This window comes from Apus apus, chromosome 11 (assembly GCF_020740795.1).
Source record: "Apus apus isolate bApuApu2 chromosome 11, bApuApu2.pri.cur, whole genome shotgun sequence".
Lineage (NCBI taxonomy): Eukaryota > Metazoa > Chordata > Aves > Apodiformes > Apodidae > Apus > Apus apus.
The window spans coordinates 15,635,606-15,650,197 of record NC_067292.1 but is presented as its reverse complement, the minus strand read 5'-3'; the positions used below and the strand labels follow the sequence as shown (position 1 = coordinate 15,650,197).

The 14,592-nt window shown below is 37.4% G+C and overlaps 1 protein-coding gene across 6 annotated transcripts in view; it reads right to left on the bottom strand.

Moving 5' to 3' along the window:
• The window catches only part of CHD9 (chromodomain helicase DNA binding protein 9), an 87,134-nt gene that overhangs the window by 9,323 nt on the left and 63,219 nt on the right, over positions 1–14,592 (bottom strand). For 5 of the 6 annotated variants that reach the window (XM_051629638.1, XM_051629641.1, XM_051629639.1 and 2 more), the window contains 16 exons: positions 13,916–14,083; positions 13,160–13,339; positions 12,115–12,225; positions 11,499–11,695; positions 10,593–10,792; positions 9,930–10,089; positions 8,897–8,986; positions 7,768–7,871; positions 7,524–7,641; positions 6,793–6,850; positions 6,436–6,478; positions 6,067–6,286; positions 5,732–5,934; positions 4,365–5,273; positions 2,143–2,306; positions 405–677 (listed from right to left, as the gene is read on the bottom strand). In XM_051629638.1, the coding sequence (XP_051485598.1) occupies positions 405–677; positions 2,143–2,306; positions 4,365–5,273; positions 5,732–5,934; positions 6,067–6,286; positions 6,436–6,478; positions 6,793–6,850; positions 7,524–7,641; positions 7,768–7,871; positions 8,897–8,986; positions 9,930–10,089; positions 10,593–10,792; positions 11,499–11,695; positions 12,115–12,225; positions 13,160–13,339; positions 13,916–14,083 (3,198 nt within the window). The remainder of the gene's footprint in view (positions 1–404; positions 678–2,142; positions 2,307–4,364; positions 5,274–5,731; positions 5,935–6,066; positions 6,287–6,435; positions 6,479–6,792; positions 6,851–7,523; positions 7,642–7,767; positions 7,872–8,896; positions 8,987–9,929; positions 10,090–10,592; positions 10,793–11,498; positions 11,696–12,114; positions 12,226–13,159; positions 13,340–13,915; positions 14,084–14,592) is intronic. The other variant, XM_051629640.1, reaches the window with a different exon arrangement.

Genomic DNA, 14,592 nt, shown 5'->3' with positions numbered 1-14,592 from the left:
CTAGCCTGTATATAAGTGGGAAATTTACCTGTAACCTTCCATATAAATAAAGTGCTTGTTGGTTAGGACATGCCAAGATGTTAAAAAAGGCCAAACAACAAAAATACCTTTTTTTACTAACCCGATTCCTTAGTAACAGCATAAACCAGGTAAAATTCCAACTCAGGAAGAGAAAACGTTCCTTCCAGTGGCTTACACAAATTAATAAACAAAAAAGAACCCGAAATAACCCCAAAAAGACCAAACCCCAAAACCAAACACTCAGTGCCCAGAAGCAGCAGACCCAAATACCCACAAACAAGTGTGTGAAGGAAGTGAGAGTGAGAGCAGGCAGCCACTTGCAGGTAAAGCATGCCGCACACCGCAATCGCAATCAGGTCCTAGGGCAATAAAAATAAACATACGTCATTGATTTTCACTGTAAACTCCTTTTCTCGTACATGCTTCTTCACCTTTGACATCTGTGGTGACTGGTCATATTCTTCTTTAACACCTGCAAGAGGGGGTGTTGGTGCACTGGGCTCACTGTAATCTGCAGCTGCACCTGGGCTATCCAGAAGTTTGGTTGTGTAGAAAGATGCCACCGTGTTGGTCTCATAGCTCCTTCTGGCTGAAGGCCATTTGCCTTTCAACACTGTTTGGCAAATACTATCAAGTCGATTGATCATAACTCGATCCTAAAAAAGGAGGAAATGTTTTGGTAAGAGTAATGCTGACCACACTGTACACGTTACATATTTTACCTTCTACTTCCATAAAGAGAAACTACAAAACTGTTAAATCACAGAACTTGGACCTAAAACATTTCCAAGTTCCTGGATTTGTGCAGATTCCCTCTAAAACTTCCTGGAAGCCACCTCTGTACTTAATTGCACAACCTGTAAATAAGAACTATAAGCTTCTGAAAGTTCAGACCATATATCTATTTTCCCTGCTTTATCATCCTGTGTCTCCTGTGCTACCCTCCTTTTCAGACCTTCCTCAATTACCTGACCTTGAAATTTTTCCTTCATTACAAAGAATGTAATAGACTGTGACTGGCTATGAATTTTTAACTTAATTTGCATCTCATGTCTGTTCCACAGAAGGAGACTTTGAAATTAGGTTATTAAAATGCCAGTGTATGTTTTTTTTATGTAGCACACGCTAAGAAACACACTAAACATGCTAAAATTCCTTTAGAACTATTCAAAAATACAAGCATCAAAAAAATCTGTCACAAAAGTTAGCAACGTATGGGGTTTCCCCTACACCTAAAAAAAGAGTGACACACTAAAACCTGGAAGTGTAATACTGACTATAGAAGAAAGGAGATTTTTCAGACCCAGAGTATGTCCAAGTCAGCTTCATTTTCCTTATGTCAGGGAAGATACCTATCCAAAAATATATGACAATTAAAGTTTATGTAGTGAACAGGCATTACCAGCAATTCACCACTTTTGCTTCATCTTCTTAGTAGCCTAGTAACTGTGTTTAACTGTCCTACAGTCTTCTAAGCTGTCAGCCACAGAAATTCAATTGTGACTAAAAAGCTTGAAAGTATTCAGTATTTGTATCAAACAAGATGAATTTCCAGTCACTTAATGTTATTATATTTTCAGAGAATACTTTAGAACTTCACTCATTTCACTAAAATAAATATTGAATAATATAACTTAATTTTAATGTAAAAGTTGTTTTACACCAGTGCCTCAGTCAGTCTACACCTTAACATTATTTAGGATTTTGCAGAGTAGCTGAAGAAGTCCTACCACTATTAAGAAAGTTTTTTTAATACTTAACTAATTTTGTGCTGTTTCTTTTTTTACATTCTCTTTGACTACTTTAAACAACTCCTCTCACTGACTTAAGACCCTTCAAATACCTGATAAATGACCTTCATTTTAAATATGCTCCCTTTAAAGTTGTTTCCTCTGTGAACATTCTCTTTTTTATAGATACAGCTACAACTGATGCATAAAATGCTTCATCATAATTATACTTTAATTTACCATGAAAAATTACTGTTGTTTTGTGGTTTTTTTCCCCCCAAGATCTCCCCAGATCTCAGTGGTATGGCTGTAACATATTTAAATTTAATACTAATTTCACAACCCACCTTCCCTGACAACTTTGGTTTTCAAAATAGTATTATGAACTTGCCTTTGGCCAGTAGGATGCAGCCAACATGTATCCACCTTGTAGGAGATAACTGGAATTGGGTGTCCCATTGTTCATTTGGAAACTGTCCTGGGTTTCATCTTGTGTTGTACTCAGAGAGGCCACACTCTCTTCATCATATGCTTTTATATGCTGGGTTCCTTCTGCTAAATAAAAACACCGGTATCATTTGATGTTGAAAGGCAGGTAAATGCTCGTGGTAAGATGTTCAGGTGGACAAAATGCATAAAACAATGTTCAGAAAAAGTCCAAACACGAAGTTAAACTGAAGAATTATCTCTTCAGTTTTTCAGGATGACTGATAATCTTCTTCCAGGCATGTCAGTTCCACACATACTGCTGTTAATATTTCAAAAGCTTAATTAAGTCAAACAGTTATTTGAGAACACACATTTCAGAATAATCTGATAGACAGTCACTTATTTTAACATATTTCCTTTGTAAGAAAACATGCACTAAAATATAGAATTACACTATAACAAAAGGTGTCTATCACCAGAAAATGGCAAATCTATTGGGATACTGCTTTAAAAAAAAAAGTCCCATTTCATTTACTGGATGGAATGCTGAATATTCCGTGTTTTGAACTTGTCTCTGCATAATTTAGTTTGTTACAATGACTGAGAATTTTTTCTAATATCTTTTCAGTGTGTTGTCTGACTTTAATACTTCCCTCCTCCTGTTTTACTTTTACCTCCATCCAGACAACAATCTAAGTTTCACTGTGACATGGGGAAAGAGTCTGAAACAAAAAACAAAAAGATGCAGCCTGAAAAGGTAAATACTGTATCAGCACAAGGAGCAGAAGCACTGAGGGACAACTCTACAGAACTCAAATTTGTCCTTAACAGCAGGTATCTATAAATCTAATTGAGCTCTCCCTTACAAGACATTTCAAATGTGAAAAGTATGTCCAAGGTCCACAATCATTCTACAACATATGAAATAAAGCCTGGGCTTAAAATTAAAATGCACATGAAGTTAACAGAATTCCAGCATGGATTCATCTTTTCAACACCAACTCACTGCAAAATAGCCACAAAAAGAAAGGCTGACTGATGTACAAGATTTTGCAGTCTGAGGATGGCACAATTACTTGCGTAAACAGATTGAGCTGGCAGATAGCAAGCCTAATATTTGGACTTATAGCACATGTTATAGTATCCACCAACTAAATCTGAGTATTTATGTCACATAAGCATTTCTTTTCTCTCACTGTTTTAATGTTTGCATACAACTGTTTCCTCTGAAGATGTCCTTCCACTGCTACAGGCAGCAACATCTTCATCTTTTTGTTTAAGTGGCATATGACTTGCCCAGTAAGTTAACCTATGGTTTACATTTGTCACTTCCACAAACAAAAGCTCCATCTGATTAACACAGTGCCTTTTTCCCTGAGGCACTGGGGAAAAAAAAAAAAAAAAAGCTTTTTCCTTATGCTGAATCTCACTGCCTAACTCCGTCCTCTTCCTTTTTCCACTACAATTTGTAAACACACGGTAGAGAAATCTTTTCATGTTCTGAATTACAACAGGGCAAGGGTAGGGGACAATTCATAGTATCAAAATTGATTAAATACTGATGGGTTGGCTTATTAAAAATTGTACATCTGAGGTTTCAGCTTCTACTTTCAAGCTTTCCCAAGTGTCTGTGTTATTTGCTCCTATGCTCTATAATGGCCTCAGTATTCTCTAAGAAGGTACACACTTTCAAGTGTTTGAAAATTCTCAGTGCAAGTACAGTGCTTGGCCACCTCCAGTTTATAAGAAAAAGCAGCTTCCTTCACACTGGACAGGAGGAAGCTCACAGATTTTATGGAAGCACAATGAGGAAGCTGCAAAGACAGGTGAGGAAGTGTAGAAAAAACAAAAAGGGAAACCAAAATAATCTCTGTATTTAGGAAGAACCAGACAGTACTAGGCTAGACACACACAATATATACTTCCAGAAAATATCAGCCATTCAGATCTCCTCCCACACATGAAAAAAATCCACAGGGAGCTTGTGGAGGCAATCAGCCAACAAACCCCTACAAAGCAAAGAAAATGCTGTATCCCTGAAATTCTTACAACTCACTTGAAGAATCAACTGTTTATTTAAGATGACTTCTGTGGAATTTCATATCCTTTTTAAGACATTTTTCCAATAAGAATAAGCTTGTTCAGTTTACCAGTTAAATTGCAGAAGTAAGACTACACACATACCACGTTTTTGTGCCTCCTCTTCATCACTATCACTCTCTTCAGACGATGATGATGAGGATGATGACGATGAAGAGGAGGATGAGGAGGAGGATGATGATGCTGAAGAACAAGAGGATGACGACGAAGAGCTAGAGCCTGATCGAGAGTGTGAACAAGATGAGGAAGACGACGAGGATGAAGATGATGACCTGGAAGAACAGGATGATCTATCTGAGTCAGAGTCTGACTCAGAGCTAGAGTCAGACCCTCTTTTGCTGACTCTCTGTTTTTTGGAAGCTGGGTTTGGAGTTAGAGGCTCTGTCCTTGCTGCCACCATACGCCTGTCTGTTTCAGTCTTCACACTAGGTCTGTGGTCTGTATTTTGTATAGGTGTGCCATTTTTTGGACTCAAAGGTTCAGATTTCATTATTGTCTGTGCCTCCTCTGTAGACATAGATTCATCTTCAGAAGACTGAGGGTCCTCTTTCAGATTTTCATTTTTAGCTTTTGCATCCTCAAAAGCATTCACTTTAGCATCTGACAATCTTGACTGAGGTGTAAGAGGAGAAGCAGATAATGCCATCTGGTATTGATGCAAGAGTGGAGTAGAAGTCCTCGAGAGTGCCACTTTATTTTGATTATAGCTCCTCTGTGCAGACATAAATGAGAGTTCAGGATCACGAAGAATATGATAATCTGTCCTGCTAACTCCGTGTTTAGCAGCTCCAATAAGCAAATCCCTGTCATGAGTTCCACACTCCCACCAGACAGGCAAGTCTGGGTTTGGCTGGCACAGCTTCAGTCGCTCAAACAACTGTGGGTGTCTAAGGGCCTGTTCTCGCACCTTCCTCAGGAGCTCAATGCGATACAATGTCCGAGAAGCTCGCTCCTCTGTAATTGGCTGGATAAAAATGTTTGGGTCTACGAGCTCTGTATTAAAACAAAACACATGTGAGAATCTGGAAAAAAAAAAAATCTTCACTGCAAATCAGTCCCAGGAGTACACAGTTTTCATGAGTTAATGTGTATCTCCCCATTAGAAGCTCTCAATTTCAAACATCTTCCTAATTTCCTTCTCTCTCACTCTTATTTTTATAACACATGGAAGAAAAACCTTTTCAAGATCATAGAAAGCTAGGGGTTGGAAGAGACTCCTGAAGCTCATCTAGTCCAATCCCCCTGCTAAAACAAGTTCACCTAGAGCAGGTTGCACAGGATGGTGCCCAGGCAGGTTCCGAATATCTCCAGAAAAGGAGAACCTCTCCAGGCAGCTTCTTCCAGTGCTCTGTCACCCTCAAAGACAGTAAGTTTTTCTTCTTCACAGAACAGGATATGCACTGGCAATGGCAAATAAAGAGTAAACTAGAAAGAAAAATATATACACCTACCTTCTTTCGAGGGGAGACGACAGACTCTCCTGCACATTGACATAAATGCATACAAGTACTTCTCCAGGCTCTCATCGGTTTTCTTGTGGAGCCGAGCCATTGCTCTGAACTTGGTCCAATCAAATCGTCCCCTTTCAGGATCAAACACTACTCCAAATGTAGACACAACTCTGTAGAAATCAGCTTCTTCTCTTCTCGTCCACCTTGAGCAGCAAGAAAAAAGTCGGAAATTGTGTCATTTTCTTCACTATTTTAACTCAGCTAGCAATTATTATTTCTGCAGTATTTGTTATGTAAGGATGTATCAGAAATGGGTATTTGCATGCTGCCCATACCTTTGCTGTCTTTCAATCTTAGCAGCCATCTTTGGATTTAGAGCAGCTTCTTCATATGGAGGCTGCATCATACTGGTTTGGATTGGGAATGTGGGTTGGATCTGCTGGGCTTGCCTATTTTTACTTGTTCGTTGATAAGCTGTAATCAGGCGGCGAAGACGTGTCGTTAAGGCAGACTGAGTGGGCCAATAGATTTTGTCTCCTTCCATCATTTGCCCATCTATATTAAAACAAAGTCACAGGAAAAATAAAGAAGTTAGTCATTGCTGGTGCTTATGGCTCTACACTAGGCCATCTAAATACATTTTAGCTAAGAGTCAGGAGAATTAATTCAAAATAGGGCTCAGATTTGAAGTTTTATGTATTTACCTCCATCTGCTATTACTAGATCACCTGGGGATGAAACATCATCCTGCAGAAAAACAAAGGTGAAGCAAAATTAAAAATGTAACCCTCTCCAGAGATTTAGGTTAAACTTACATCTTGTAGGCAATTTATGAATGTGACAAAAAATAACAGTAAAATGTATTTTGAGCAAATGGGTAACAAAGTGTAAGATAATTACACTACAATTCCTTCCCTTTTTCCCCTGCCCATACAGCTGTAGAAACACACAGAGGAAGTTATAACAACGTAAAAGACACGAAGAAAAATGTAGAAATGTGCTCAATGGAAGGACTATATTCTCGGTCTGTAAAATGAGCTATTAATAGATGTGTACCATACCTCTATGTCATCCTTAAACAGTGCTGGTGCTGGCTTATATTCTGGATCTTCTACATCCCTGTTAAAATGTCAACACAAAAGAACTCGGTATTGGAGAAGTTCTTACACTCTTTTCAATTAAGAAAACTCACTTAAATTCAGGTAGATATACTGTTTAAATTTTCTATTTGAAACAGGGAAATTACTTCCTGGCAGCTTTGGCTTGAATCCTACGCCCCGCCCAGTTCAGTGCCTCACTAACAGACATTCTTGATGGCCACAGCTGCTAACTTCACAGATGAAGCAATGAATAAAAAGCAGTTCTCCCTTTCAGCAGTTACCAGTGTTTAACTCAAATGGATCTACTGGGGTCACTGGTTAGCTACACAAGACTAATATACCATGCTGACTGACCTGGAACCAGTTACATAGGTCTGTAGTGCTCTGCCTCTGAAGGCTTCTGCACTTCAGACTAAGCAATATTTCTGATACAGAAACCACAAGGTAGAGTCCTTGATAACAACAAGTTGCTGCATTTTTCCTTTAACTGAAATCCCAGACTTCAATGGTTCTGTTACACTGTCCTCAACTCTTTTTCCTTCTGTGGGAGTAAAATCAAAGTAGCATCCTTCAGAACAACTGCATCAACCTAGTACAACACCAGCTAAAAAGAGAATGAAGTACAACATATAAACTCAGCCTCATTTATTGCAAGGCCCCAAAACATTCATGCCCCTTCTAACTGCTCATACCCATCAATATAATCATTTGCTCTCTGCTCGGCAGCAACTGCTTTTTCATCTGGCTTGCCAACCCTTTCCAAGAAGCACAGAGCTGGGTCTGCTCTTATGGTGTTATATTTTTCATAACCTATAAAAGAATAGAAGAAGCATAAATTCAGCTTTCAGAGCAAGCTATAAAAAACCTTGAGTGTAGGGTGTTTACATCAAGAAGTGTGGAAGTACATACGCAGTAATCTGTACTACTACTACTCACCATGTTTAAAAACTCCAATTAGAAGGGATTTATCAGCATCTGCATCCCACCACTCAGCAGGAACTTCAGAGTGATCTGGCTCAGGGATCCAAACATCAATTTCACTAAGGAGAATCATCAACAGGACACCAACATCAGTAATATTCAGAGTAAGAAGTATGTTTTTATTTTCCCTTTGTGTATTTATACTTCACGTGTGATTTTTAAGCTTTTCTCTTCATACACACACATACATGACATTCCATGTCCAAACTAATTCAAAGGTTATTTTGAGGGTTGTAAAGTTTCCTAAGATTGAAATATTTAATTTTTTGATTCACTTTAGTATTTAAGTAACAGTTAAGAAGTGGATAGTTATGCTACTAAGTTCAATAAGCCACATAATAGCATGTTAATTTATCACTTATGTCTCAGAAACTGAGGCATACAAATTTTCGCCTGTCTTCAATAAGACCCTAAAAACAGCAATAAGAGACATGCAGGCAGTTTGGTATTTTGCATCTGACTGAGACCAGTAAGAGGGAAAGAACATGAAAAGCAGAACCAGCATACAACATCCTTCCTTTCTTAGTAAACTCTACCAAATCCTACTAGTTTGTGCTCGCAAAACTTAGCAAACCAAAGATTATCTGCTTTTGTGATTAACAGCATGAGATGAACTGTTCTTTCAGAAATACAGAAGCTTTCTTAATAAAATTAGAACTTTCTATCCACCATCAGCTCCTGTACCAGTGAGTTCAAGAATTTCCAAATGGCAGTATTTCCATTATAAAAAAAATCACTGAAATACGCAGCACATAACAAAAAGCATGCATAAAGATGCAGGAAAAACCTGCCAATTAAAATGTAAAGTATATAATTCTATCTTTCACTCACTTTTGCAGTCTTATTTGACTTAACTAATTTTACTTCATATATCTAGAATCATAAATAGGAATCAGGACTCCCTCATGTCAAGTCAATACAAAAAGTTTAGTAAACAAGGTGCAAACAAAAACATTTTACACACAGCCTAAGGATACAAATACTTTGTTTCAACACTTCTTATTTAGTTCTAGGAAGGTATCTGAATTTTGTTTTGATAATTTACATTTAAACTAAGCAAAAAACCTCTCTATAGTTAGTTCACCTGGCATCAATCCCATCAAACACCTTTTGGCATTCATTACCAATGACTTCTTGTTTTAAGTAATACAGCATTCTTACTCGAAGCAAGACCCTAAACAAAAAAAAGAAGAAATACAAATATTAGTCACTCTAAAAGATTTAAATGGTTGTGGGTGGTTTTGTTTAGTATTTTGTCATATCACAAAGCTTTCAAGTAATTTTCACAAAACATACTTCCTTCAGTTATAATAGGAGATAACCTCATATTCAGATCACCTAACACTTCTTACTGCACTCACTTTTACAAATCCTTTTATTGGAAAAATTCTTTCACATCCTAGACAATGACCAAGGCCAGCAGAACACTCCTCTCTCATGCTTCATCACTGCCAGGAACAAACTCCTGTTTCCCTTTTCCTGCTTAGAAAAACCCTTTAGAAAGAATCAACTGAGCTGAGAATGAGTATGTTTCACATCACCTTTTCACTCCTCCTTTCTTTGGTGCATGAGCCCAATAAGCTTCTTAAAGCTTTATCTCTATTCTTGACTACAGCTGCACGTAATTTTCAAGCAGAGTACAACAAGTTTTGCTACAGAAAAAAAGGAATTAATCTAAAAAAACTTGTTCATGTCTATGACTAAGCTTTCAACAAGATATCAGCTCAGATTCTCAGAAGCCTAGAAGGCAGGTAAACAGCATATAAGCCTCAGGGGCAATGACTTAAGAGCTTTCAGTTCCTTTGCTCAACATCCCCAATCTCTGTCCTCTGGCTGCCCCCAAGGCTCCCCAGAGGTACTAAGAGGATCTCTCTTTCTCTGTACAGACACAAACATACGGTTTCTTTAAAAAAATTGTAACAATTATTTTAAATGTGAAGTACTCAGTTCACCTCCTAATATACTGCATCTATTTATTCTAATCAAGCTAACACTGTTTTAACTTGTTTCTTCCTTGTGCCACAAGTATTTTCAAGTCTTCTAAGACAATGAGGGATTAGAAAAAAAGAATCTTTACATAAACATCAAAAGATATTCACACTTCAGCTTCTGCTTACTTGTTGCAATGGTGTTTTATGTGCTTTTTGTATCCTTCATCTTGCAACAGATGTTCTGGATTGTATTTTCGGAGCCATTCTGCTTTGTGTATATCAAAAGTGCTAGCCTGGGTCTTCACTTTTTTTCCTTTTCTTCCTCTAGGCACAGGGGCTGATAAGCCTACACAATTGAAAAAACAATACAGTAACAGAAACAGGCAGGTGTAGATCCCTGTGATACTTATAATTCCTATATCAGTATTGCAACCTGCAGTGCAGAAAAAATACTAGCATCACAGCTTCTGCATTCAAGTTATTTTTTTTTTTCCTCTTTTGTCTCTTACAGCACCTCTGGAGTACATTTCACTAGCTAAAGGCAAAGTAAGAGAAGGGCAAAGATGGGAGTGTTGTCACCTACATGACACAGAATAGGTTCTTATGAACTAAAATGAAAGGCAAGCTCACACAGAGCATACCAATCCGTTTGGGTAAGCCATCAAATACAAAGCAAAGAAAAATAACACTTCTTTCCCCATCAATTGAATTGCATACGTGGAATAAATTCCATTTATTTCCAACACGAGACATCCAGAGAGAATTGGAAGCTGTTTTTATCCCTGTACCACAGACATATATATATATATAGACATACATATTTTACTGCAGAAACACTCAAGTCCTTACCAAGGTGATTCTGTAATTCTCGTGTTTGCCCATCCTCTGTTGGGGTAATGAGATCCCAGATAAAGCTTTTTATTTTCTCATCTCCTCTGTAGTGAACAAGACAATAGGCTAAAAGAGCTCGGCAAATTATCTCCACATCCTGTTCATTCAGCTGTCTCTTGAAGCGACCATGTGACAGAATTTCTCTCCATCGACCCCACCTAGTCAAAAACAAAACACAAAGCAGCACTTGAGTAGCCTGTAGATTCCTGTTACTTTGTAAAATATTTAGCTTTCCACTTTGTTGCTTCAGCTTAATTTACTGAGTAGAAATATCGAAGTAACATTTGCAACAAAACTTGCCTTTTGCAAAAAAATGTGGATGACTGTTTTAAGTTTCTAGGACCCCAAACCGACAGGAACTCATACAGACAAGCAAACAAAGTAATTTATAAGATGGATGAGAGAAGACCTAAAATTTTATTTTCACATCAACTTATCTGATTTAAGTATGCTTAAAGCAACTGGTTAGATTTACAGTTCCTCTTTGCACCTCATGGAAGCACCAGATGTTCTGTAATTAAGTCACCTCAAGTCTTTATTTTAGAGCTTGATTTTTTTACAGAGTTTGGAGCCTTTCTGCAGCACTGCCTCTATGGAATGATTTTTAGAGGGACTGCTGCAGTGCCCATGTTCATGTCAATCTCCTTGTAAGAAAGGTTTTCACCTAACATCTCAACTGCACACTGTCAGAAAGATACAGAGGGCATGATTAATTCAGCTAAATTCATATTCTAAGTAAATTCCCTATATAAACATGAGGTTATTGACAATACAGCTAAAAGTTATTCCATAAATACAATTTAATACATGGAAAAATATGATTCTTTTCTAAGTTCTTCTAAGGAAGAAGGACGTATACAATACCCATAGACTAGTAAGTTTTTTTCCACCCGAAAGCACTCTGTCCTCCCGTATCCACTGGAGCGGTCACACGGCCTGCGCAGCTTTGGTTTCTCATCACCCTCACTCTCCACTTCCGACAACTCTGCCAGCTCATCTTTTGTAGCACTAAAGGGCCGTGTTTGCTTCCTAATTCTTGGGGTATCAATAACCAGGCTGTTCTGCAAATTTGCAAACAGAAGTCAGCAGAAGAACAGTTGATTAAGTTTTTCTTAAGTAGGTGGCTTCAGCTCAGAAACCATTTTCATCTAATGTCATTAATAGTATTTTGGAAAGATACAACAGTGAACACCCATAAAATATGTAAAACACATCTTGTGGTATTAAAGGCAACCAAAAAATGTGTTTCATACCATGATCAAAGACACCCAAACTCTTTGGGAATGGCAGGAAGCTAGGAAATACTAAAGCTACCATCACCAGGCTGATTAACCATGCAAAAACTAACCAGCACAAAAGGGCCGATCTGTTGAAATATTAATTGAAAAGGTACCAGAAATTCTAAACCTGCTGTTTCAGAACTCAACAGCAAACACATACTTGAAAAAAACCCACACATTAAAGAAAGAGAAGTACTTACTCTACCACTGATAGCATCTATATCTATTTCTGCTTTTTTGGCCCACTTTTGCCAGAAGTTGGGATCATCTAGTGAAATATCCGTCCTGTTTCCAGATGCAACAAAACTAGCCTGTAATAAATAAAACCAAATCTTACCAACATGGTACATCAAAAGTTTGTAGAGTTTGAATGGCTCAGTGCTATGAGGACTGCATGACTTTTTTCATCAAGATCTCATGAGCAGCTCTTAAAAGAGTTTAAAAGCAACTCAGAAGTTCTTCTCTTAATTTTTTAAAATCAGATCCGTAAGTATATCAGAAAAATCCAATGAAGTTTTAGGCACCATCAGGAGGGAAGAACATTAGGCAGAAAGATTCTTCTCCCTTTTAAGTCTCAAGCTAAATTACTTGAATGGAAGAAAACAGAATCTTTTTAATAGGCTTATCAGTATTTGGGGATTTAATCTCATGCAGAAATACTCGCTTGAGGGAAATTGCAGAAGAGTATTTAAACTACCAACAATCAAAGCTTGAGAGCATGGCTTAAGCTTAATTTCAGAAGGCACTTTTAAAGCCCTCATACACTGCTTTGGGAAAAGAGTAAATGCAAAAATTTCTACTCTTCTGATACAAAGACTGATGATGCTGTTCTCTAATCAGTTGCCCATCTATTCTTTAGAAGTCTATTTCTCATTTAAGCCACAGTCAGCAAGATATAACAGCTAAATAAACGTGTCTTTATAAATAATAAACATACACTCATATTCTTTAAAGATTTCCCTTTGTCACTGCAGTCCATTATACCTCACACAAATCCCCCCAAAGCAGCACACCCTTATTGCTACTCTTGGATCTGGCACTTACTCAATCTGCAAGTTCAAATCTGGTTTTGCTATGTGCACACATGACTAGAAACACAGATGTAAGACCCAAAACCACACCTAAGGTACACACACACTAGAGAGAAGTAAACGCAACTTTTAAAAAACCAAAAGCATAAGCTTTATAACATTTGATTAGAGTCACAGCTGTACACTGGCAAAGAACAACTTGCTGCTTCTGTACCTTGGCAAACGTGGAGCCCCTTCCTTCTGATTCAATGGTGATAGTTTTAGTACGACGCTGCAAAATTTGGTCAATGTCTTCCTCACAGAACTTAGAGCCTTCATCTTCTTCATCCATAATGGCACCATATGCCCCTCTTCGAAGCAAGTCTTCTATTTCTTTTTTTGAGAGTTGTTGGATCTGAGGAAATAAAACGGGCATTAAAAGCTATTTAGAAAAGCCTTCTCTATTTCTCTTTCCCTTTCCAATGTTTCTGCAAGCTAAAATGTGCCTTATAATTTATGAACTTAAAATTTAGACCATTAAAAAGCTAAGAGAAATGTCTAGTTGACAGGTGAAATAATGTATATGGTTACAGTCCACATTTTTACAAGTATATACATATTTTGGTTTTGGCTATTCTCAACATCACAATGAACATAAGTTTAAAAAATTACCTGTTAGGACAAGATGTGTATCTTACGTTAAAGTAACACATTATATTAATATGACAAGATACAAGGAAACAAAGGGAAAATTTTCTCCATATTTCAACTTTGACCTGATCTACTTTAGACCTTAGGAGGCAAGGAACAGTACAGATTTATTAGAATAACTGGCTACATTAGCAATAAAGTTGACATAACTTTTAAGTCTGCAATAGAAAACACAGCAGAGATGCTAATGACAGAAAAATGGTAGCTTCTGTAATTTCAGTGTTCCCACATAATTAGAAAAGCAAAAGGAAAGTTATTTCAAGAAATAAAGTCTACATACACCACCAACACTGTTTTCCCTTCCACTCATACTCTGTAAGACAGCCTTATCCAGTCCTAGTTTCAGGCTTGCTCTGTCAAACATCTCTCTCTCGTAGGAGTTACGTGTTATCAGTCTGTAGACCTTCACTGCTTTGTTCTGACCAATCCTGTGACAACGGGCTTGAGCCTTTGGAAGACGGAATGGCAATTAGAATTTAGGAATAAACTAGGAATAAGATACAGTTCTTTTAAAAAAATCGTTTCTGCTGCAGCAGAATCTGAAAAACCATTGTATGAACTCAAAAGGAAGTAAATTCACATATAAATAAATGGAAACCCTGAAAATATTATCATTTTTTCACATTTTGAACAGTTTTCTAAGAACAGTGTAAAGAGTAAAAAGCAGATGAATGATCAGTGCTGAATGTCCCTGAATGGTATTTTTCTTCCAGTAGCACCTGATAAGGAAGACAAGCTAGCTTGTAGGTTCCAGATACAAATAGTAAAGGAGTGGTGACATGAGAATGGATTCAATTTTAGCATCCAATTCCTAAATTCGATTAATTCACTGTTTCTTAAAACGTATTAACTCTTTTCTATATAGTATGCTTTAGCTGAACAGCTATATTTGTATAAGCCATTAGGCAATATATGCAAAATCTAACCCCTAGTTTCAGTGTCACCAAAATCTTATTG